Below are 25,037 nucleotides of genomic sequence, written 5' to 3' on the forward strand. Positions count from 1 at the left end.
GAGCACATGAAGACTGTTCTGACCATCAGACTGAAGTAAATGCCAACCAATTAGTCATAAAGTCATAGCATTGGTCATTTGGTTAAATTGTGCGTACATTTGCGTGAATTTGACTTAACTTTGCGACACCGTCACAAACCGCCTGTTAGGTTGCAGACAGAGCATCTCTTCTGTAGAGCAGCTTTGGATGGGTCCCCGCCATTATCGACTGAAGGCGACCTGTTGTCATATATCGCTTGATTGAATCAATCGATCTAAGAAATACGATACAATATACTATAATGCAGAATAATCAACTCAATTAACTTTTTTGATAAAAGTAACGAATATACAATTAGTTACCTGATCTTTGTTACAAACGCGTTATTACTTATCATATCTTGATAATGTTAAGGAAACATTTAAATTGCTAGAATCAAATGGAAGCTTTATTTAATAGCGCTTTAATAGCTGTCATTGGTCAATAAACAATTCCATCCCATTTTAAATGAACTACAAAACAATGTCACGTTATACATTTATCATGGAAACTTTTTTTTTTAATACAAAAGGCAGGGTAAGGGATTAAGGAAATCATTGCACTACTTTATAAAGTATAACTAGTACTCTCATACAAAATGTACAAATGTTTGTTTTAAAAAAAATCATTATTACAGACCTTCAAATGATTTTGGTTACAGATACTTATACATAATGTAACTACTATGACACCATATTAATGATAGTGTTTCATAGTAAAATAAAAACAACTGATGTGGAAAAAGTAAGCAAAATGCACTAACCCAAATGGTTACATTATTGTCTTAAAAGCCATAAATAGTGGGACTGAGGTAATTGCTACAATACCAAGCAACGGAAAACAGTACAATACAATTCAAAGACACAATGTCCCCTTTGACCTTTGCGCAAAAAAAAAAAAGATGTAATTATCTATGGACATGACATTAATGATAAAGTAGAGTAGATCAGGTTTAAAAAATAAATATAACATAAAAAGCATGCTCTAGGAACCCCGAATTAGATTTAATACCACAGTGTGATGACGTGGGTGGTCCTAATTGTAGTCCTTAATACTAAATTGACTTCACTGTTAGCATTCTCTGTAAAGCATATGGCTGGTTGCCATACCGGGACAAATGACCAAATGTGCTAGTCATAAATTACACCAGAAAGTCTTGCTTGCATCTTAGATGAATATAAGTTACATTATGGCATATGCCTTACAGAGAGCGTTCCTCATGTCGGTGGGTTATGGAAGAGATTAGACTGTGGCAAACTACTTACGCAGCATAAATTATGTCATTTGATGTTCCAATGTCTCTTTAAAGAGTTAAATCACAGTGTAAAATATATTTTTCCACCCATACAGGCTGATCTCACATGAAGGAATGCTGAAAAACACATACAGAAATGAAAATTAACCAATCATGCCAATCGCACTGAGCCAAGAGGACAGTCTGTGCTGTTCAAGGGGAAATACTGAAGGGGGAAAAACAAACATTCCACCAGAACAACAACAAAATCTTTGGACTGAATTTCCTCCTGCAAAGTTTGTCACTACAGACATACAGAAGTTTCTGTTTTCTACAAATGCAAATTCTGTGCTGTAAGCGTTTCAAAGGCCATTTTTAGTATAGAGTGCACAAAAGGCAAAGCACTGTGAGGGGTTTATTATTCCTAAATTGAAGCAATATTCAGAAACATGTACTGCTCAAAGTTCTTTTGGATGTGCAGTGAAGGAATACTGGTCCCATTTATGTGCGTGATGACTCAAGAGAAGTTCTGCCTGTGGCATCCAAAGAGAAGTCAGGAGTCCGTCACTCAGAGTCCCGCTGGACCTCGGATGCATCAGCTCGACAGATGGGGCATGTGCGATTAGCCTGGGCAAAACACAGTATCAAGTGATGAGAATCGGTAAGCATCTAGTCAGAAAATAATGAAATAATAAATGAGCTAGTCTCAGAGTAGTCCCATGTCTATTATTGTGACTTAAAAGAACAAGCGGGTACATTTCAGGAAAATTCTACTCACTCACCTTTAGCCACTTGTCTACACATTTGGCATGGAACTCATGATTGCAGGGAAGAACCCTTAAGAGCTGGCGGGACTCAAAGTCACACATGCAGACGACACACCTAGGAGATTGATGGATGGATTGATTGAATAATTCACCAAACATATATTTTTAATTTGAAGAACAAAAAGCCAAGAAATGTAAAGATACAGTCAGTACACTGAAACGATCGTTCATTACTAACAATCCCAGCTTAAAGGGACTAGACATCTATCACTGCTTATGGTAGCCAATGAGTTAACAATTCCCAGTACCTTATTTTTCGGACTATAAGTCGCACCTGAGTATAAGTCACACTAGCCCAAAAATGCGCAATAAAGAGGAAAAAAAAAAAACATAAGTCGGAGTATAAGCCACATTTTGGCGGGAAATTTACTTGATAAAATCCAACACATAAAACAGATATGTCATCTTGAAAGGCAATTTAAAGTAAAAATACAATAGAGAACAACATGCTGAATAAGTGTACAGTATGATAATGTTACATCATGCATTAACAACGAAATGCGAACGTGGCCGGTATGGTAACATAACATAGCTATTAAGAGTTATTCAGATAATTATAGCCAGGGGTGCACATAAGTGGTCCGCATGCGCGCATGCGTACTGGACGTAGACAAACGCGCTGGCCCTCAACGGCTTCCATACGCTTTTGCGTACCGATGGCTGACCACTGTATTTGCGGCGGACACGAGAAAATAACTTCTCAAAATGTCGAAGAGGCAGGCCACACTGAGTAATTACTTCCGTGTTCCCCCACCCCCGTCAAAAGACAGACAGACGACAGAGACGTCACCGGAGCTACCGAAAAAAAGGACTTTTGCTGAAAAGTGGCTACACGAGGTACCATGGCTAGAAGCAAATGATGCTCGCACGGAAATGCCGTACAAAATGTGCCGTTAGAATCCCAATGTCGCCGATAAGAGCAGCGCATTTTATGTAGGGTCAAAGAATTTCAGCCATCCAAACTATGAAAAGCACGAAAAAAACAGAGCATGTGGCAATTAAGCAAACTATAGATGTCAACCACAGGACCCCACTCGCCCTATGGACAAGTGGCAGAATAGGGCGGAATAAAGGTAATGAACAGCGACATGCACTGACAAACGTGTTTTTGCTCGCATTTTACAAAGCTAAACATGCACGTTCAATGAGGTATTATGAGGAGGACATCCCACTTTTAAAAAAGCTTGGAGTTAATGTGGGAGCCGCATAATGCCCATTATTTTGAATTGGTGCTTTTTATTTCTTTACATTTCACTTCAAAGTAATGGCAATTTTGTTGTGCCAGTTGATGTTAATCAAGCATTAATTGTTAATATAATTAATTAAAGTTAATTGGCTCTACGTAAAGCTTGTCATAAATTTATCGCATCAGGCGGGTCGGCTCTCAAGCTCAATGAGGACCAAGTCACATCTCCAGGTCCTCCTCTGAGAACCTGGGCAAAAAAATTATGTGCACCCCTGATTATAGCATAAAGAACATGCAACAAGTTTACCAAACCAACAGTGTCACTGCAAAACACCAAAATAATATATGAAATGATATAATAACGTGTTAATAATTTCAAACATAAGTTGCCCCAGAGTATAAGTTGCGCCCCCAGCCAAACTATGAAAAAAACTGCCACTTATAGTCCGAATAATACTGTAATTATTTGTATTTAAAATATTTGGGAAAACAGGATTGGCACTATTTCACAGCATCACGGGAAGACAAGACAACACTTACATTGTTTGCTCAGACTGGTGGTTATTTGGGTTGAACCTATACGATGGGAGCTGTTCTATATCTGCCTTAGTTAGGCCTCGGGGCTTAGCCTCTCCAAGACGCTCAGCAAGGTTCAGCAAGGCCTAGTGGTTTCATAAACAACAGGAGGGGATACAGTTAGAAAAGGCTAAAATAAAATAATTGTTACAGTTGCAAGTACAACAGCACAGCGACGCTGGAAAACAATGATTACACTGGAAACAATGATTACACTAAAACACAAACTACCTCATAGTTCTCCACCTCTCCGTCATCAACATCAAGCTCCAGGCTGATTGCGGGAGCTACATTTGGTGGAACAGGGAGCATGGATCTGGACGAAAAGAGGAAAATGACAAAGTTTTTCCTTACTCCATTACAATTACTTAAGTAACTATGAGAAAAATGTACTTCTAAGAGTAGTTTTAGCAAGCCATACTTTTTACTTTTACTTTAGGAGATTTGTGAAGAAGATACGCTACCTACTCTGCTACTTTGGGCTACATTCATCGTTGCATTTTTCTTTGTCATACATATTAGATTTTCCTTTTTTTAAATTTTTTTTTATGCCAGCGATGCAAACAGTAGCTCTACCAGTTTCACCAATGAGACGTCGCAACAATAATCACATGACTCCATTATACCAATCAGACTCAAGCTTGCCATTCTATGATCACGCCGGCCTGTTCAATCACCCGGCGTCTCTAAAGCACCGTGAAAAGATGACTATTTGACATAGAGCGCTGCCCTCAAAATCACTCGAAAGAGCGGATTTGAACCTCTCTCCAAGTTTTTATTTGGCACCGATTGACCACGGAAAACCGGAGATATGATCATTTTAATTTCCTAATAGGAAGGAATAATGAAGGAACTATTCACTATTCAACTATTCAAACTAGGAAAACTACTCAAACTATTTTCTCCACTAGAGGGCACTCATGCTATTTGGACGAATGATGCTTCAGTTCTGTAGATTTTTTCTCTCTCGCTGGAATTCAATGATTTTTTTTTTCATATTTCTTTGGCTTTAAGCGGTTACGTAATACGTTACAGCATAATAATAACAGTTACTATGGATAACTAAGCTGAGAAAAAAATAACATTGTTTAAAAAAAAAAAAATCAAACATCGTAAGAAATCACTCACACTGTTTTCAATCTTTTCATCAAATACTTTTTTACTTGTACTTGAGTACATTTTTTGGATGACTACTTTTACTCGAGTAATATTATTTTGAAGTAACACTACTCCTGAGTAGGTATGTGCCGGTTACCGATTTCAAGATATACTGTAGTATGAAAACGTCACGGTTCAAAACCACTAAAATTTTCCGTCATACCGTAGTTACGGTATTAACTATTGTTGCGGTCCCAAAAAGATAGCGAGAAATCCGTGGCTTGGAACGGCAGTGCTCACCCATCCCCCTCCAGTTGTTGCTCTGTCCTGTGTCTTTCAGTGACACTACACCTGAGCTTTTTCCCCGCTCAAAAATAGACAAAGTCGCTAGAATGGAGCACTTCGGCTACCGAAATGAAATAGACGGCCGCAGCTTAGAGTAGGAAGGACAGCTGGCGTGCAGGCAACACCTCCAACATGATTTCACATTTACGTGATCATAATCCGTCACTTTATACAAAATCTAAGGTAAGTAAACACTGTCATGAACGTTTTCCACCAGCTACTGTGGGGCAAATAAGTATTTAGTCAACCACTAATTGTGGAGTTCTCCCACTTGAAAATATTAGAGAGGCCTGCAATTGTCAACATGGGTAAACCTCAACCATGAGAGACAGAATGTGGAAAAAAAAAACAGAAAATCACATAAATTGATTTTTAAAGAATTTATTTGCAAATCATGATGGAAAATAAGTATTTAGTCAATACCAAAAGTTCATCTCAATACTTTGTTATGCATCCTTTGTTGGCAATAACGGAGGCCAAAGGTTTTTTGTAACTCTTCACAAGCTTTTCACATACTGTTGCTGGTATTTTGGCCCGTTCCTCCATGCAGATCTCCTCTAGAGCAGTGATGTTTTGGGGCTGTCGTTGGGCAACACGGACTTTCAACTCCCTCCACAAATTTTCTATAGGGTTGAGATCTGGAGACTGGCTAGGCCACTCCAGGACCTTGAAATGCTTCTTACGAAGCCGCTCCTTTGTTGCCCTGGCTGTGTGTTTGGGATCATTGTCATGCTGAAAGACCCAGCCACGTCTCATCTTCAATGCCCTTGCTGGTGGAAGGAGATTTTCCCTCAAAATATCTCGATACACGGCCCCATTCATTCTTTCCTTTACACAGTTCAGTCGTCCTGGTCCCTTTGCAGAATAACAGCCCCAAAGCATGATGTTTCCACCCCCATGCTTCACAGTGTGTATGGTGTTCTTCAGATGCAATTCAGTATTATTTCTCCTCCAAACACGAAAACCTGTGTTTCTACCAAAAAGTTCTATTTTGGTTTCATCTGACCATAACACATTCTCCCAGTCCTATTCTGGATCATCCAAATGCTCTCTAGCGAACCGCAGACGGGCCTCGACGTGTACTGGCTTCAGCAGGGGGACACGTCTGGCAGTTCAGGATTTGAGTTCCTGGCGGCGCATTGTGTTACTAATAGTAGCCTTTGTTACTGTGGTCCCAGCTCTCTGTAGGTCATTCATTAGGTCCCCCCGTGTGGTTCTGGTATTTTTGCTCACCGTTCTTGATATCATTTTGACGCAACGGGGTGAGATCTTGCATGGAGCCCCAGATTGAGGGAGATTATCAGTGGTCTTGTATGTCTTCCATTTTCTAATAATTGCTCCCACAGTTGATTTCTTTACACCAAGCGAAGAGTGAAGAGTTACAGAAAACGTTTGGCCTCCGTTATTGCCAACAAAGGGTACATAACAAAGTATTGAGATGAACTTTTGGTATTGACCAAATACTTATTTTCCATCATGATTTGCAAATAAATTCTTTGAAAATCAAACAATGTGATTTTCTGTTTTTTTTCCACATTCTGTCTCTCATGGTTGAGGTTTACCCATGTTGACAATTACAGGCCTCTCTAATCTTTTCAAGTAGGAGAACTTGCACGATTGGTGGTTGACTAAATACTTATTTGCCCCACTGTATGAGAGTTCACTGAAGCTGGTTGAGTGTGTCTGGCGATGGTAAAACAAATACTATAACGTAAGCTTGTTAACAAGGCCGATAACGTGGCTAGTTATCATGCCAAGATGGCTAACTAGTTTCCTCGCTACCATTAGCCTACTTTAGTAAAGTCTTGCCATTGTAAACATCTGCCAATTTGCAAATATGTTGTGAAAAATAAAAAAATCCTGTTCAATGGAAAACAGTATTTTTAAAATTTTTTTTAACCTCATACATCTTAAAATAACACATTTTAGAGCTATAATTGCAATACCGTGAAAGCGCTGTATTTTTGCTAAAGGTTATTATACCGTCAAAATCTCATACCGGCACATGCCTCTTCGAGTAAATTTTTTGGCTACTCTACCCACCTATGGTCCTTTCCTATGTTATGCTGAGGTAAGATACTTACAGAAAGTAAGGCAGGAAGCCCGGGTGGTAGCTTGAAGGAGGCACAGCCTGCTGGGAACGAGCTGAGTAACGCCGGCTGGTGAATCGCCGTGGCATGAAGTGGGGGTAGGGCTGTGGAAGATGGGAGACAGAAAATTCTTTCAGCACAAACGTAACCAAATGACTGACCCCAAAATAAAAGTTCCATTAATGTACTCACCACTGTGAAAAGCTCTTGTGAAAGCGGATCATGGTGCGAAAGAAACTGGAGTGGTGTGGAGGGTGGAAGAGTGGAGGGAGGCTGGTGGTGATGGTGGTGGTGATGGTAGTGAGGGCCATAGCCAAAGCCTCCACCAACTGAAAGCTGATCTCCGAGAAGGTCAACCTCATTTTCAATCCGTTGTAAAGGCTGGGGGACAAAAAAAAACCCCAAACAAATTGATATTTAATATATAAACGTTTAACCAATAAATTATGAAGTTAAGAACGAAGCAAATCCGTTACCGATCGTGGCTGCTGTGTGTGGAATGGTAAGAACTGGTTGTGTGCGTGAAGGTGCGGTGGATGATGACCGAGATGGGGCGGAGGGGATAGAAGAAACTGATGATCGCTGGACAGCAGAGAGGGAAAGGCATAGGGCACTGGCAAATGTTGCATTGAACATGCTTGCAGCATCTGAAAACATGCAACACAAAAAAAGATAATTGTCAGTGAGTGATCCTGTTATACCACTGCCTGGCACAAGGAGGCGTTGTTAAACAAGACAACAATATTTTCAGTTGGCAAGTTTGTAAGGGCCCCATACTGTAATAAAGTTACCCAGAAACTATTCTGCTCTCACCGGGTGGTAGTGTTGTCCAGTGCTGAATACCACACTGCAAGCTGGAACTTGTTGTTGTGATGAACAGCTGGGGGGAATGTGCTGACCATTACACAGCGGTGCTGAGAGACCGTGAGGTGGAACTGGGTTCACAGTGTAAGAGACTGGTACGCTGCCCTGCTGAAGCTGGAAATAAGCAATATAAATGTTAAAACACTTGCACAGACACATACACTAACAAAATCAGATCTGAAGCATACCTGTTCATGCAAGTCAATAACCATTGACCCTTGCTGGGATGCTGCATGGTGCTGTTGCGGCTGAGGGTGATGATGGTGGTGGTGATGGGCAGCTGGGTGCAGTAGTCGGGGCGACAATGTGGGGGGATGGAAAGCTCGGGGATCCTCTGAACCCCCACTTCCATGTGTGGAGGGTTGACTGTAAGTGTGTGTTGTGTACGTCTGATGTATCGAGGAATGTGGATTGCGGGGAAAGTTTTCATCCTGGCGCTCAGATGGTGACGTGTGGTGTGTGGGGCCTTGAGTCGTGGGGTGATGATGAGGAGGCAAGTGGCGAGCAGGTCTGGTCAGGCGGCCACGCTGACGCCTAATTGGAGGGCTGCAAGGGATCAAGGGTTAATAAGTAGAGAACATATACTCCAACATCTTGAACAATGGTTCAAACACCAGGGCTTTTTGAGTCTCAGAGATTCAGTAAAAGTCAAGACAATCACACACTCGAGCGCACCCAATGGCGGTTCCCGTCACTGGCAGGTTGGGCGGTCGCCTGGGGTGCTATGTTACGAGGGGTGCACGAGTTAATTTACTGAACATACAACTGCACCACGAATAGACACCAGTAGTGATGACAGCTTGAAACGGAATCTTCAAAACATGCTACGAACCGATGGCGTATATTTCTATTGAACCACTGCTCCGGAGCTTGCCTCAAATCACGTGACATATGACCTATTGAAACAGGAACTGTTTCGTTTCCTGATTGAAACACCCCTATCGGTTCATGGTCCAATCAGGAGGGCTTACAAACACTGGCTATCCCAATTCTGTCAGGCTGAGACGATTTGAATTAGGGCACTTCATTACTTCGTAACTGCGTTAACAAATGCAAAATTTGTGGGTAGGTGTCCTCCTGGTTTGTGTGCGTTGTTGCACTTGAGTTGCTGAGAAATCTATTATGTTTGATCATTAAGGAGCAACATAGGAAGAGAGGTCGTTCTGAAATATGGAAACACTATAATCTGATCGCCCCTGATAAGGTACGTGCGCTGTCTATAATCACATTTTAAGTAGTTACCAACAATGTTACTCATACTTTCAGTATTCTTTTTCAAAATACTTTTTTTTACTTGTCCTTGAGTTAATTTTTTGGATGACTACTTTTACTTTTGTAATAATATTTTTCAGTCACACTATTCTAGAGTAAACTTTTGGGCTACTCGACCCACCTCTAGCTGGGAGTCATGAGGAACGACTGAACAGTGTTGACAGCAGGTGGCAGGAGAGGTTGTCCATCTCTCCCAAGGGAAGTGGGAAATTACATTGAGAAATGATGGCCAAATGAAGCACCTTGAAGCAATGGATTTTGCAGCCAATTGGTTTGTACATGGTTCGGAGCATCATGGTGGTTTGTTTGTTCTTTAGCGCTATCAAGTGGTCTTGAAGCCCAACAGTGATGAGAATTTTATAGCTATTTTTTAAAGAAAATGGTGAGCATGCGCTTGTGTGCGAACAAAATGTAAAAAGTGCTATAGGGATTATTTGTTATTCATTTTTATTTAGAAATAATAGCTTTCCCACAGTGCTTGGCTTTCAACATATATTTTTTAAAGTATTTCACTAGCTTTAGATCATATATTTTCACAGCCTAAACTGATAGGCCTTTTTCTTTCTCTGTGCAACTTAAACATTTATTTTTTGATAGCCTTTGTGACCTATCGTTTTGTGACCCTGGCATATCGTAGGAATATCATATTGTGAATTCAAATGTATCGTCTCATCCCTAGCTAACACTCCCCCGCTTGACCAGACCTCTCGAATAGCGGACACACCTCTGTTCGCCCAGGGCACCATTTAGGCCAGGACCGTCTCTGCGCCCACCCCCCTCGCACACACACAGTGCACATGTGCATCTGCCCCGTGCACCTCACTTTAATGATTTATGATGTCACACTCTGCTTGGCCATTGCTGGCTGAATATTGTTTGTTAAAACTTTATTTGCAAACAATGCTTTTCTAGTGTAGTAGATAAGATGAGGAACAAGCTTAATTGCAAAATGATATTAGTGAACCATGCCAAGGTGAAGCCGTGCATTTGTGAAACCTGTCTTGGTGACGACAAAGTCACATTGATGGGTATTAAATTATTCCATCAAATTTATTTATTTTTGTCTTCTTTATTTAAAAACTGATTTGAATTTCCAATTGACGATTAGGTAAAATGTTATTCTTAATATTATGAGGGATCTGGTAAATGCAAATATAAAACTACAACCATTCAAATTTTAAAGCCGTGTACCTGCGTCTATGGCGAGCAGGTGTGAGGGATCTTTCTTGGTGGTAGTGTGTGTGGGGGTGGGAGGATCTCCTGCTTGGAGGCCCCGACTCCCAAGGGCGAATGGGGGGTGAAGATGTGGATGGCGGTGGGGCGGAAGAAGTTAGCTGCTCCAAGACAGCATGACCGGACAGCCTCTGGCGCTTTGGACTGGGGCTTTCCTCACTCTACAGAGGGAGGGGTAGAAAAGTAGAGAAGGAGAGAGGGGAAGGAAGAGAAGGGTGAGAAAAAGGGGCTCTGGTTAGAGACTCATAGTTCTGAATCAAATAAAATCAATTTCACTGTGTTCTTCCATCCCTCTAACCAACAATCCATAGAACGTCTTAGACACTACAGCATTTTTGTGACTCAGGGCATTTCCTGTATGTGCCCACCTCTGTTAGTGTATGAGTGCTCGCACATTACAACACAGTGCTCAGGGCCCCTCAGGGCTCACAGTCACTTCCTCTCGAAGTGAGGAAATGAGGAAAAGGGCAAGACAAGCTCTCACAGGCCCATAAGGGAGTCATTCATCCACACCATCAACTGGTTGGCTCTACTTTCAGAAAGAGTCGACAAAAAGATAGTATGACAAATTTGACTCACACAAACACGCTGAGTAGTCATCGAGGTTGGAATTGACAAATTCTCAGTCAGTGCTCTCAAGTCATTTATGACTCACATCACTTACTGTAAGGGAATGACTCTCCCACATACACACACACCCCACACACACACACAAGCACGTGCCAGCACATAGTTATCCTGCAGTCCATGTGCAAGGCTGCATAAAGTAGAAAAACCTAACTTTCTTAGATTATGTTATTTTAAATACAATTTCCATGATGTATTTACCACACAGAATCCAGGGTGGATGAGGATTAAATAAGAGAATAGACGCTCCAAACTGACTTTAAACAGTTTCCACGATGTAAGGTTACTGAGGCCATTGGTCCAGAAAATATCTCAATAATTAGTGCTGCATGGTTTAATTTTTTGTGGCATGTGCCTCCTTCAACTTATTTCAAAAGAAGAAGACTCATTATGGTGTTTAGACAAGAAGAACTTACTGTAATTCGGAAGCAACAGTGTAAGCCAAATCCTATTCTAAGTGCAGTTGACCTCTGCACATTTCAACAATCGTGTATTTGACCTTTTGCATAATGTTTTGAGACCGTAAACCCCATTATCAGTAGAAAAATGCTATTCATTACTTTTGTAAGACAACCCAAATTCCACTCAAATTGGAACTTTGTGGTAAACATAAATAAAAAATAGAACAATTTGCAAATCATGTTCAACCTATATTTAAGTGAATAAACTACAAAGATATTAAATGTTCAAACTGATAAACTTAATTGTTCATAGAAAAAAATAATGAACTTAGAATTATAATGCTGTAAAACGTTCCAAAGGAGCAGGTGACATAAAAGACTGAGAAAGTTGGAGAATGCTCATCAAATACCTGTTTAGAAAATCCCACAGGTGAACAGCCTAACTTTACTATTCATTATTATTTTTATTGTATTTTCATGTTATCTTAAATATACAGTATATATTATTAATGAAAACATTGTAAATTAAAAATGGTAATAAAAACAAAATTAATAAAATAAAAAAAATTGAAAAGAAAAAAAAAAAAAAAATCAACTCTGCTTATGACCCCAAATAACATCTTAAGTTAGTTGTTTTAAATTATAATAACACCACTAGTGTGGGTCGTAGTTGATAACAAAAATTAATACGTTTGAAAATGTGATTGTTGCAAAAACAACTCTCAGCTCACTTAGCACACGGTCTTCCCTCTCTCTTGGTCTAACTGGTTCTACTTCTACCACATATAGGCATATATAAGTTACTAAGTGCATAGCATTAGGATTCACCCTCTTGGATGTTTTCCACATTTATTGCATTCATAAATCAATCATGGTCAAAAACAATTTGGCATTTTTAACACAAAAAATGTATTGGGAAAAAAAACTTTTCATGTCAATGTGAAAAAAAGATTTCTACAGAGTAATGTCAATGAAATAAAAAAATAAATTAATTAATTTAAAAAAATATATAATATTAATATATAATATAAACATAATTATTCACCCCCCCTTCAAGTCAGTATTTCGTAGCAGAAACACACCATCCCCACTGTGAAGCATGACGGTGGCAGCATCATGCTGAGGGGATGTTTTTCAGCAGCCGGACCTGGAGGTCTTGTAAAGATAGGACGGCAGAGTGAATGCTCATAGACTTCATAATAGTATTGACAGGTCACTTTGGGCACATACTGCGCCTCCCCTTCAAGCTGGGGGCCGCCCACATCAAGAGGAGCTTTTCACAAACACACGCACGCAGCATATATAACGCCAGATTTAGTTGAAAAAGTAAGAAAGCTGTACCGTGTACCGACAGGAAGGATTGTCTCAGGAGTGATTTGTTCAAGGATTCAAGGTAATTATTATATTTTTTGTACCATGCGTGCATTTTGAAACGTTGTAAAAAAAAAAAAAAAAAAAAATCAATGGGAGAAATTAACTGCTACGGACTAGCATCGCCCTTCGACATATTTACGTAAAATAAATTCTATCTGCACATTTTTTTTTGCTTTTAACCAATAATCGAGACTGGTTTACGTCCATATCTATAACGAAATCAAGGAGTTAAGCATTCATTCCAGGAATTTAAACGTAAAAAGCTCTTTGTTGTGGTAAGGCGGCGACACAGTGTGACTTGAAGACGAACAGCACATTCGACATATTTACTTAAAATAAATTCTACCTGCACTTTTTTTTTTTTTTTTTGCTTTTCACCAAGAATCGAGACTGTTGTACGTCCATATCTATAAAGAACTGAGGGATGAAAGCATTTATTCACAAGAATTTTCAACGTCAAAAGCTCATTGTCTGTGTTTCCATTCGGTCAGCTTTGACTGAGATAGGCCCCCTATTAATCGGCCCTGCGCTCTGTGTACCGTCAATTATGAAGTGTATGGAATGATGCAAAATAAACCGAAATCCTGGAGGACAACCTTCTTCAGTTTGCAAGAGAACTGCGACCTGGGAGAAGATTTATTTTCCAGCAAGACAATGATCCAATGCGTACTGCAAAAGCTTCACAGGAATGGTTAGAAAAAGAACCAGGTAAATGTTCTGGAGTGGCCGAGTCAAAGCCCAGAGTCAATCTTATAGAGCAGGGGTTGGCAACCTATGACACGCGTGTCAGCACTGGCACTCGAAGGGTTAACCAGTGACACGCGAGCGTATGGCAAAATAAAAAATGCCCCTTTTTACCTGCAATTAAGGCATTTTCAGTTGCGCGCCCTGTTATTTAGGAGCTTTACGGGAGCGCCACTCCCACCCACTCTGCCTATGGGGTTATATGCAAGCAATAATGGATTTTGAGCACACGTGTTGGATGGCATTTTGCTGGAGACTTTTATTAACAAAACAAGAACTATTATGGGACACAGCTGCGCAACTCTCTCTCAACACCTTGCTTCGCTACCTCTCTTTTTCTCACCCAGACGCCAACTTCTTCTATGCTTAACAAGTAAGCCGGTCATATTGTAGAGGACAGCGGCCCCTTGGGGATGCCTGGAACAACTGGTTGGCTGGTTGCTTCCGCTAGCTCTGTTTGTGCATTATGCCTCGAGAGCGTTGCGTGTCGCACAATGAGTGTCAAACGCCACTACAAGACAAAACATGAAAATTCATGGAAAACAGGGCCAGGGATCACATTAAGGTATGCATCTTTTATCTTTGTAATATAAAATCTAAAATTGTGCATAGAATTCACTGTTTAAGTTGTTAGTGAACAAGACAAAATGTAGGAGTCACCTGTTCTGACTTTGAAGGTTAAAACAGCCCGCTCTGTCCTGTGAGAGACCTGCACTGAGAATCACACCTGTTCCCCTTCTCTTGCTGGGGGTGTGTGTGTGTGATATGTTTACATAAGATGATGCTGCTGTACAGCTGTTATTACTGTTGCACTTATTTTCAAGATTTGGTATTTTCTACAATATGCATTTATTTTTTAGTTAATTGATAAAGAAAAATGGTAGTTATAGAATTTCAATGGATGTTCATGTTGTTTTCGTTGGAGTAAAATTACAGCTCTGTTGGATATGAAAATTTGGATATGCGTCATTAATCTTGGTGTGGAACACTGATTGACAAGAAAATTTGAAAGTGGCACTCCACACCAAAAAGGTTGCTGACCCCTGCTATAGAGAATTTCAGGCTGGACTTGAAAAGGGCTGTTCATGCCCGATACCTGCGCAACCTGACAGAGCTTGAGCAGTTTTGCAAAGAAGAATGGAGCAAAATTGCAGTGGGCAGATATACAAGACGGATTGAGACTTATTATCCACGCAGATTCACTGCTGTGATCACAGCCAACGGTGCATATACGAAATACTGACTTGAAGGGGGTGAATAATTATGCAAACAATTATTTTCATTTATATATTTTTATTTCATTGATATTACTCTGTAGAAACATGATTTCAGTTTGACACTAAACCTTTTTTCCCCCAATAAGTTTTTATGTGAAAAATGTCTAATTGTTTTGACCATGATTGATTTACGAATGCAATAAAAGCAAAACAGGACAACAATAAAAGGAAAACATCCAAGGGTGTGAATACTTAACAAAGGCACTGCATCCTACTAGTTTCTATTCAAGACCGCATTTTTATATTTTTTTATATTTACAGATTTTCACAATTATTGTTGTTGTCAAGGTTAGTAAAAAAAAAAAAAAAAAACGCAATTTGGGGTGGGTGTCTTACAATTTTGGGCATCAATAGTATTAAATACAATTAACTAATAGTTGCACATAATAGTGTATATATAACTTAAATATGTCCTACAACTGACTGTATGTCCACGAGTATTTATGGAAACATAATTTATGTGAAAAAGTCATCTGACTAAAATCTTAGGTTTCAGCTGAATCCATTAGTATTTCCAGAGGAATTACATTGCTGGTGAAATAGCATGATTTTATTACAAAATATAATTACATACAGAGTTCATATAGTATGTCCCAAAGCGCTTAACATAATTATTTCATTTGTGAGGAGAAAAATAAGATAATCTTATTAGAACAATAAACATTTGACGACCCTGTTTGATTGAAGCAAGTTAATTAGCTCATTGAAAGGAGCATCTTTGTGAGAGGTTTTGTAGACATGTGTTGAGATATGATGAAGTTATACTGCTTTGAGACAATATCACCAAAATGTGCTTTCAGACCCCATTATTTTCAGTAACAAAGAGCTATTTTTCTCATTGATGATTTTCCAAAGTCTTCATGCCTTTTACCTAGTTTGAAGTATCTGTTTTAGCCAGATTTTGCATTTTGACAACTGTCACTTTTAGGAATTGCTGTGGGTGTGAAGCCTATGGCGGCATGCAGAGCCCATCATAATTATAGTGAACTTCTTTTTACACTTATGTGTCAGTGAAGAATTAACAAAAGTGAGACGAGTGATAACGCATCTTAATTATGTCTTAAGAATACGTGAGAAGATTACCAGCGAAATTCTTACCTTGGTATGATTGTTACGCAAGTTTAAAATATACATTAAACATCACCCTAAAAACGGTTTAACCTGCTTTATTGTAAAATTTCCAGCAAACTCTGAGTGTTCCAGGATCACCTGGACAAGTAAAATTTGGGACACTTCCACAAATACACTTTTCGTCTTCTCCCCCTCCCTTCAGCTACCTACTCCTGAGTTGCGGCACTTGGGACAGGTGTGATTAAATAATATGTAATAAAAGAAAAAAAAAATGACTCAGCGGCTGTGACTTAACACGTGCTCACACAGCACACAGAACCTAAAAAGCAGTATGATAGCAAAAAGGAAACAGCTGGAGAGCAGGCTGCAGAGAGATACACACAAAACATACGCATGCGCCCACACACATGGAACCGCCTCCAGACATACACAGTCACAGTCATACATGGACAGCTGCCACTGTTTGTGTTCTACAGCCTATAAAGAACAATACCTACTGAAGCTGCTTGAAGGCCTACTGCGGTGTTCTAACAAGCCTAGGCTGAATGCATTTTCACTCATGACTCAAAGACAGACCTGTAGTGACAGACGGCAACAAGTTGCACTGGATAACAGCTGAGCTCGACTATCTTATGACAAAAAACAAGTATTATGGCTTGAGGTATAGGCCTGTCAAGATGATTTTTTAAATTAAACCGTTGGAAATCATGAAAAATTATATTCATCAATTCAATGAGCCAGCTAACTTAAATACAAAAGCACTGCATATTTATATCAAAGTGCCTCAGTAATAGCCCATGGAACAACATAATCAATATTTTTAGGGCTGTCAAAATTATCGCGTTAACGGGCGTTAATTAATTTTTTAAATTAATCACGTTAAAATATTTGACGCAATTAACGCATGTACTGAATGACCAGCTTGCACATTGCCTCAAACAGATTACAATGAGGCCGTTTATGGACATTAAGAGTGAAGAGAATGCCACCGGCCGCTTGGGGGCAGCGCCGTTCCATACTAACGTTATTTCTTCTAAACGTGGGAGAATTAGTAGTTGTGAGATGTTTATTAGGGTGGTCCTTATATGGGGTCAAAATTTTTTGGGGGGAAATGTTCAACTCTCACCCCCTCAATGTGTTAGGAAATTAAAAAAAGTAAACTGTGTAAATTTTCAAAGTAATTATGCAATATTTTGAGGTTGCTCACAGCCTTTGAAATGTCCAAAATGTTCGTATTTTTAGAAATTTTACCGTTATCGGTTAATTTGGAAAAAATGCTTTCAATTTCTTTATTATCAACTGAATGTAGTGAAACTTCACAATGCATACACCAGATACAAATCTAAAAATTAAAGCATAATACAAACCACATGGTTACATGTATATTTGTGGAATCATAAACCTAATTTGCAACCGCTTTATGATTACAGTCATTGTTACAGAATACCGCTGGTGTCCTCAGGTTCACAGCTAGTACAAAACTGTGAGGAGTGCTTCAAAACAAGAAACAAATTGATTTGAACCAAACTATTGTCAAGATATTTTGACTGATTAATAAACTAAAAAGTATGGCAACATACGAAAGGTTCACTATCAGTGACTGATGATTATTTATTGATTTCACTAGTCTGGAGCAGTGTGGCCTTTTTTGCATCAGGGAATCTCTTCCTGTGGTCCTGTACGACTTGCAGCAAGTATTGTTTCTGTTCCTCAGCATTAGTTAACAAAGGATTGTCCTCTTCGATGAGTGCCACTCCCCTTTTAGCTAAATCGTTAACAACCTTCAGACTGTGCACGATGGAAGATGCTGCCTTGAAGTCGTCTCGGGAGTCCCATGTTTCTGGTTCAGCCTGGAGAAATTCTGCAGCTATGTCCAAATTTGTGAAGAAAATCTTGGTGTTTCGGTTCACACACCCCACAAGGGACATTTCCTGGATGGACTTCTTGGCAGCTTTTATGCGCTTTGGACCTTTTGGCAAACTATCAGAAGCAGATCCTTCCTCCAACATAGCTTCCACCATGGCTGTCTTTGTATCATTGGTTACTGCTGGGTCGAAGAGGGCCAACGCTACAAACTCTTCACTTAAATACCAAAGGTGTCCTGAAAACTTACTGACTGCAGCTTTGGAAATTGCTGGGTTGATGTCATCATACATCTTCAAACTTTGCAAAAACCACAGATCATGACGAGGAGCAGAGACGGCATCAGGAGCAGTGAACCAGACTCAGACATACAATCGGACGATGAACACACTAACTCACGAATGCCTTTGTTTTCATGAGCAGTGAGCTTGAACTGTTCTTGAAATAGATAAATCTTGAGAGCATACAATGCCTTCGCCATCCAGCGTGCGTGATGTACAGCTCCAGGAATCCTGAAGTGAACACCACGAGGAGGACTACCGCCGAGGAAAATTATGACGAGTTCCAGGAGCTCGCTGTAATCATCTCTTGGTTGAAAACAGTCGAGGTGTTTCATGACAAAATCAGTGGTATCATCTTTGATGTCTGCAATCAAATCATTATCATCAGCTGTCACAGCCGGCCTGAAATCTGTGCGGTCAATGTACTCCCAGTGCTTCTGAAACCTTTTGAAAATCAACATCAGGACCAGAGGTTGGACCCACTGGAAGCACATGCTGGGGCAAAATAGCACTCGTCATCACTATCACCTTCTGTGTTGTCTTCGGAACCAGTCAGTGACGCTAGCTCATTCATCATGGATTCCTGACTGGATAAAACCACTGAATGTGACAAACATGAATCAATATTAATTCACGGCTGTGTTTTTAAGAATAGCCAAGTCAATGTCAACATAAATGTATGATAAAAAATACTATGATCTGGCACACAATACATCTTACGAAACTCAAAAATACGGAAAAACGACAATATCTGCCATTTTTTAAACTTCTTGAGCAACCTCTAAATATTCTCTAATCTCATAAAAAAAAAAAAATCCTAATTATTTTTACATTGATTGTAACATGTTGGTGGGGTAAGAGCATGAGTATTTGCAAGTTGAAAAATAAGGACCACCCTAATGTTTATGCTGTATGCACAATGCAATGCAAATTGCTATTTGTGCTCCACACATACTTCGGTAAGCTTTCTTTCTTTTAGTGGCAATTATGTGTCTCTTGTTGTATTTTGGGTAAGATATGTACAGATATACACATTTTATAAAGGCGAGTGGACACAAGCGTTCTTTGGACCGCGCCGTTTATTGGAATAAGCTTCTCCTTCACAACAAACATAAGTATCGTTTAGCGAAAGCACAACAAAAATAATATTCCTATCTCTCTCAAAAAAAATAATGTTCACAAAAAGAAAAGCACTTCAGTCTATAGTAATGAGGCCCTATTCTCACAGTTAAACAACAATGCAAAATGAACTGGCATTCCATATCAAAATAGCTATGCAAAATACACGTAAAACTTACTCAGACTTTGGTCACTCTATTCTTATTATTGTTATTTTTATTCTTATTATTATTATATTAACTCTACTTTTGATTGAAAATTTTACAAATTTTATTAAAACGAAAACATGAAGAGGGGTTTTAATATAAAATTACTATAACTTGTAACTATAACATTTGTCTTTTAAGAACTACAAGTGTTTCTATCCGTGGATCACTAACAGAAAGAATGTTAATAATGCCATTTGTGGATTTATTGTTACAATAAACAAATACAGTACTTATGTACAGTATGTTGTATGTATATATCCGCCTTGTGTCTTATCTTTCCATTCCAACAATAATTTACAGAAAAATATGACATATTTTATAGATGGTTTGAATTGCGATTAATTGCGATTAATTACGATTAATTAATTTTTAAGCTGTAATTAACTCGATTAAAAATTTTAATCGTTTGACACCCCTAATATTTTTTCTTTTATTTTTAACAATTAGTTTAGCGCTGACCTCCCTGACCATGATGATTGAAGTTTAGCCTATAGTTAGCAGTTCATGAGAAGCTAATCTTGCCTATATTATTACATACTGTATTCTTTCAAATAAAATCAAAATGGAGACGGTTCCTTCCAGTATGAAAAACCTTCAACAGCACCTTAGCAATTATATACAATGGCATGAAAAAGTTTGTGCCCCTTGAGAATGCCTTAACCTTTACATGCCAGAGTAAATCCTTGCACTTTATCTGTCAAACGCATTTCAAAATTAAATCATATGCAGTCTGTACTGAGTGTTCCTTACAGCCCACAATGATCATGCAGAATATTAGACAAAACATACATACTTGCTGATGTGAAACTTACTAAATTGTAACACGAATGGAAGTTATTACATAGAAAATTAGTACGTTTTTTCCCTCTAGCTGATATAAACCATGCTAGGTTGCCATATTATATTCTAAAGTAGAAAGTCTATACTAGTATTTGTTTCAACAGTTGTAGACACACAAACAATAATAGCTGGTTGCAAGCAATGTTAGGGCACTGTTATAGTAATATACAGTATCAATTAACATTACTTTTAAGTTGTGGTTACTGGGTGGTACTTTGATAAATGTAATGTCCTATTAGTATGGCCTCCCCTAGCAGCCACTCTCTATTGGCAAAATGTTCACACACTTCAACCAAGCAGCAGCTGTTTGTGGTTTTCTTATTAAAAAAAAAAAAAAAAAAAAAAAAAACTCCTAAAAGGATTATTTTTTTTGATGATGCACAAAATTGTGGGGGATCATGTCACTTTTGCTCCACACTGCTAGTGTCCTGCACTTTTTGTTTTTGATTACTTAAAAAAAACTTGACACTGCAGATGGAAAGTTCTGCTGGTTTAGAAGTAGTGACTTTTTAAAACCACACTATACTATGAAACCAGTAACTGGACTATTTCTAATTCAGGATATCAAAACATGATTATAAACAGAAAAAATAAACAGGACAAAGTACCACATTTTGTTCTTCTGAACACTTGCATTTTCATCAACAGTATGTTCAGCGGTGTGAAATGTCAGTCAGATACACACAAAAAAGACAAATTTGAAAGTGAATCACTACAAAACGCTAAGAAACATGTGTCATCTTATTGACTTTACTGTGCACTGCTTCCTCGCTACAAATGCAGTATAACCTCTGCTTAATACTATTTACCCGTAACTTGGATTCCAGAGATAACAAAAAGGGCATTTTAATGCTATCAAGTGTAAAGTGCATTATTACTTCATTTACTGTACGTCTCACCCAGAATGGTAGGCACAAGCAATCTTCTCCCACATTGAAACATGTGTACCTCATAATAACCATCCCTCTTGCGAACCAACACTCTTCATCCTTTTCCCCCCCAAACTCTCCCCAAGCGCAACACCCCAACAACATTCACTGTGCCCATTTTTATACCCAAGTAAGCTTCTTCTATCCCTATCCTGACATACATAGATACTTCCTTCCACACACATACATTACCGAACTCCATTCGGCAAACACGTCCCTCCCATTACCACGAGAACACCAGATAAGCTAAAATACTCTTCCATCTCCCCTTATCCCTGCTCCCGCCTCTTTTGCCTGTCTTGTCCAAGACCCAAGCCAAACATTCAAGGGGACACGACGTTTTTAGACACCCCGCCCCTCACCCCATCACACACTATTGCCCATTAGTATTAAAGTTTGATGGTCCTGTCTACCAACGTTAGGGAGACGGAAGTCTTGTCAGACAAAGAATGTGTGTGTGTGTGTTTGTGCGAGAGTGTGTATCCTCTAGCAATATGGCTTTACGTTGCCAGAACACACACGGCTGGTCCAAACATGTTTGCACTACACCCAAAATGCCAGGGTACTGGCAGATAGGAAAAAAAAAAAAAACAACCAGGCTGACAGAAGATGAACACACGCAGTGCCTTCCAGCACAGCTTAGAAACACTGTGAACTGCACTAGGAGTGATAATACAGCACATTCTGCTGTGTTAGGACCACAAACATGCTCCCTTGCTGTTTTTTTGCCCTGTCCACATTCGGTTCAGAGCAAACACAAGGCAGGAAAGATATCCTGAAGCATGAGAACAGGCACACCCTGCCATGTTCTGCTTGACTATGTCCACACTTGCACGCCTGGGACTATCTGTGGCAGGCAGCTGTTGAGTCCTTGCTGTAAATGTTGAGCTCCAAACTAGTGTGGTGGAAACACACCTTAAAAAAGAAGGCCTAGGTTTGTTGGCCTAAAATTGCAGGTGTACAGCATGCACAGCAAATATGGTTGTTTCTTTGAATAGAACGATTTACTGAATAATTACGGGCAGGCTTCCATTAACACTGACCCCTCCCCCACTTATTCTCTTTCTATTAGCAAGATATGAAGGCTCACTTTGTTTCATCTGCCACTGTTCTTCTCTTCCTTCCCATCTCTCACACCAAGTACGCCCCACAGCTGGAAATGAAATCATTAGCAAACCCCATCTCTGCATTTGGCCTCATGTGAACACCCTCCCCACCCTTGCAAGCTCTTTCCAACACCTTCCTCAGCATCCTACTGCTTCCTGTCCCTTTACTGCTTTGCAATTCATCTGCATGTTTTTAATACACACATTTGACATTCTTTTCAATGTAAAAGCAGTTTTATGATGCTATGAACATTAAGTGTAAATGTATCTTGACCTTTTGCTCACAGAGGAATATAAGAATGGGTAGAAACAGGCATCCAATGAGTGAGATATGAAGCATAGAATCAACTTGACAACAACCTTGTAAATGTGATTTTTTTTTTTCTTCTTCAATTGTCCATTTAAAAGTTACATAAGCGACAATGTTTTCAAAACAATCACTTGTGACAACAGACATAGAATGGTTTACATTCATGCCAAAACACTTGGCACTGCTATTCCGCCGAATACATTTTGGTCGCGGTCAATGATCAACGCAAATCAACAATGGGGATGAAGTAGTTGTAAAGTAAATATACACAGTCGCTGAGGATATTAGGAAGGAAGCATTAACGTTATAAGCCTTTATATTATAAAAATATTTCACAGCCTGAACATTTATCAGGTATGAGCTTGTCCTGAGTTTTCAAATATTTTAATGCCATTTTCAAAGTTTACCTAAAAACAGTGACAATTTACGAAAATTGTTTCCTCTCAGATTTTTTTCAACAGCGGGGGCAGAAATAAATGCATACATAGAAGCTCTTCGACACAAGATGTCTGCAGTTTACTTACGCCGCCAACTCCGCCATACCCATCTAGCCTTATATACTGTATGTCATATCTATGACATATCTAATTATAAGGCGGACCACATTGTATTAGCAGTGTACAATATGATGGTAGTGCAGTGAATGTAAATGGGTTGGTTTTAAGATCCGGGAACTTAATTTCATTTTTACATCATCACATTGGTCGAATTGTATATTTTGGGTGTGAGAAATGTAAGGAGTGACATAATGTGTGAGAAAAAAGTGTGAGAGTTGAAAACCCTGGTAGCAAATGATCATCTAAAAATAGATTCACTCAATTATGCATATTTTAATAAAAAACGTTACGTTATCAACAGATAAAATAACATTTTCCAATCAGTTTTCAGTAACAAAAAATAAAAATAGCATCTTACCTTGTCACTCTCCCCGAATGCATGCTCTGTGTGGCAATGGTAAGACCCGCCTGAAGCCCCTGCAGAATGTGAAGAAACAACAGAAAAATTAAAATAGCGTAAAACGAGGTCAGAGCAGGACTGTAATGACCTGGTGGAAACTCCATTGTCATCTGCACAAAGTGAGGCTATCTGCAGTAAGGAATCAATATACACAGAACCAGTTGTTACTCAGAAGATACAAAAAAATGAACACGCAACACACACCATTTCTGGAAACTGTATAGTTAGGAGTGGGAACCTCTTGGTACCTCACCATACAATACGATTGGTGATACAAAGCGCACGATAACGATGGAAACTGTATAGTTAGGAGTGGGAACCTCTTGGTACCTCACCATACAATACGATTGGTGATACAAAGCGCACGATAACGATGATCTGACGATATAGCGATACAACAATTTTCGATACATTGGTCAGGAAATCATTCTAGGATATTCTACAAAAAACTAATAAAGAGAAAAACAAGCTTCTGCTGTGAATTGGAATGAGTTTATCACTAGTAGAAGTTCAATCCGTTTGAAGTGGGAGGGATGGCAGCGATTGATGGCCGTCAGTGGCAGCCAATGCCAGGCAATGAGTAATTTTGGGCCATTTAAGGTCATTTACCTGTTGATTTTCAGTTACGTCCTGTTGATGTTGGAGTATTTTATGGTCACTTGCTGTTTATCTTGTGTTACAGAACAGGACGTGACCTGGGAATCATCCAAATGAATAGGCAGTGACTCAAACACAATAGGAAAAGACCTCTAAATGCCCTAAAATGAAAAGCAAGTGACCGGCAAATGCCCCGAGAATCGGACCGAATGACTGTGAATGCTCTGGTTTTGAATGAACAAACGTTCCCAGTCTAAATGGATTGGGCATCGAGCACCGTCAATGGCAGCCTTTTTTTTTTTTTTTTTTAAATTGATACCTTTTAAAAGCGATATCTCGATTCTTGACAGGCGCTATTGATAACCTTTTGGGATACAAAGTATCACGATATATCACCATTTCGATATTTTGTCACACCCCTAGGTATAGTCATAACCAATTACTCTTGTTCATCACCATTTACAATTGAACATTTAATCCTTTTGTTTTTCTCATGCGGGATGAGAGTCATACGTCACGGAGAAAAAAAACAACTTGTTTGTCCATATTGAACATTTGTGCTGCACAGAAGTGATCAAAACACATATG

At 39.2% G+C, this 25,037-nt stretch overlaps 1 protein-coding gene across 1 annotated transcript in view; it reads right to left on the bottom strand.

Moving 5' to 3' along the window:
* Positions 1-417: 417 nt before the first annotated feature.
* Positions 418-25,037, bottom strand: part of rnf38 (ring finger protein 38) — a 38,458-nt gene continuing 13,838 nt past the window's right edge. The window contains exons 3-13 of the mRNA XM_057843463.1: positions 23,811-23,869; positions 10,703-10,905; positions 8,428-8,785; positions 8,189-8,353; positions 7,852-8,022; positions 7,568-7,756; positions 7,370-7,479; positions 4,074-4,158; positions 3,807-3,928; positions 2,036-2,135; positions 418-1,880 (exon numbers count right to left, since the gene is read on the bottom strand). Of these exons, the coding sequence (XP_057699446.1) occupies positions 1,818-1,880; positions 2,036-2,135; positions 3,807-3,928; positions 4,074-4,158; positions 7,370-7,479; positions 7,568-7,756; positions 7,852-8,022; positions 8,189-8,353; positions 8,428-8,785; positions 10,703-10,905; positions 23,811-23,869 (1,625 nt within the window). The 3' untranslated portion in view covers positions 418-1,817. The remainder of the gene's footprint in view (positions 1,881-2,035; positions 2,136-3,806; positions 3,929-4,073; positions 4,159-7,369; positions 7,480-7,567; positions 7,757-7,851; positions 8,023-8,188; positions 8,354-8,427; positions 8,786-10,702; positions 10,906-23,810; positions 23,870-25,037) is intronic.

The sequence above is a fragment of the Corythoichthys intestinalis genome, chromosome 8 (assembly GCF_030265065.1).
Source record: "Corythoichthys intestinalis isolate RoL2023-P3 chromosome 8, ASM3026506v1, whole genome shotgun sequence".
Classification (NCBI taxonomy): Eukaryota; Metazoa; Chordata; class Actinopteri; order Syngnathiformes; family Syngnathidae; genus Corythoichthys; species Corythoichthys intestinalis.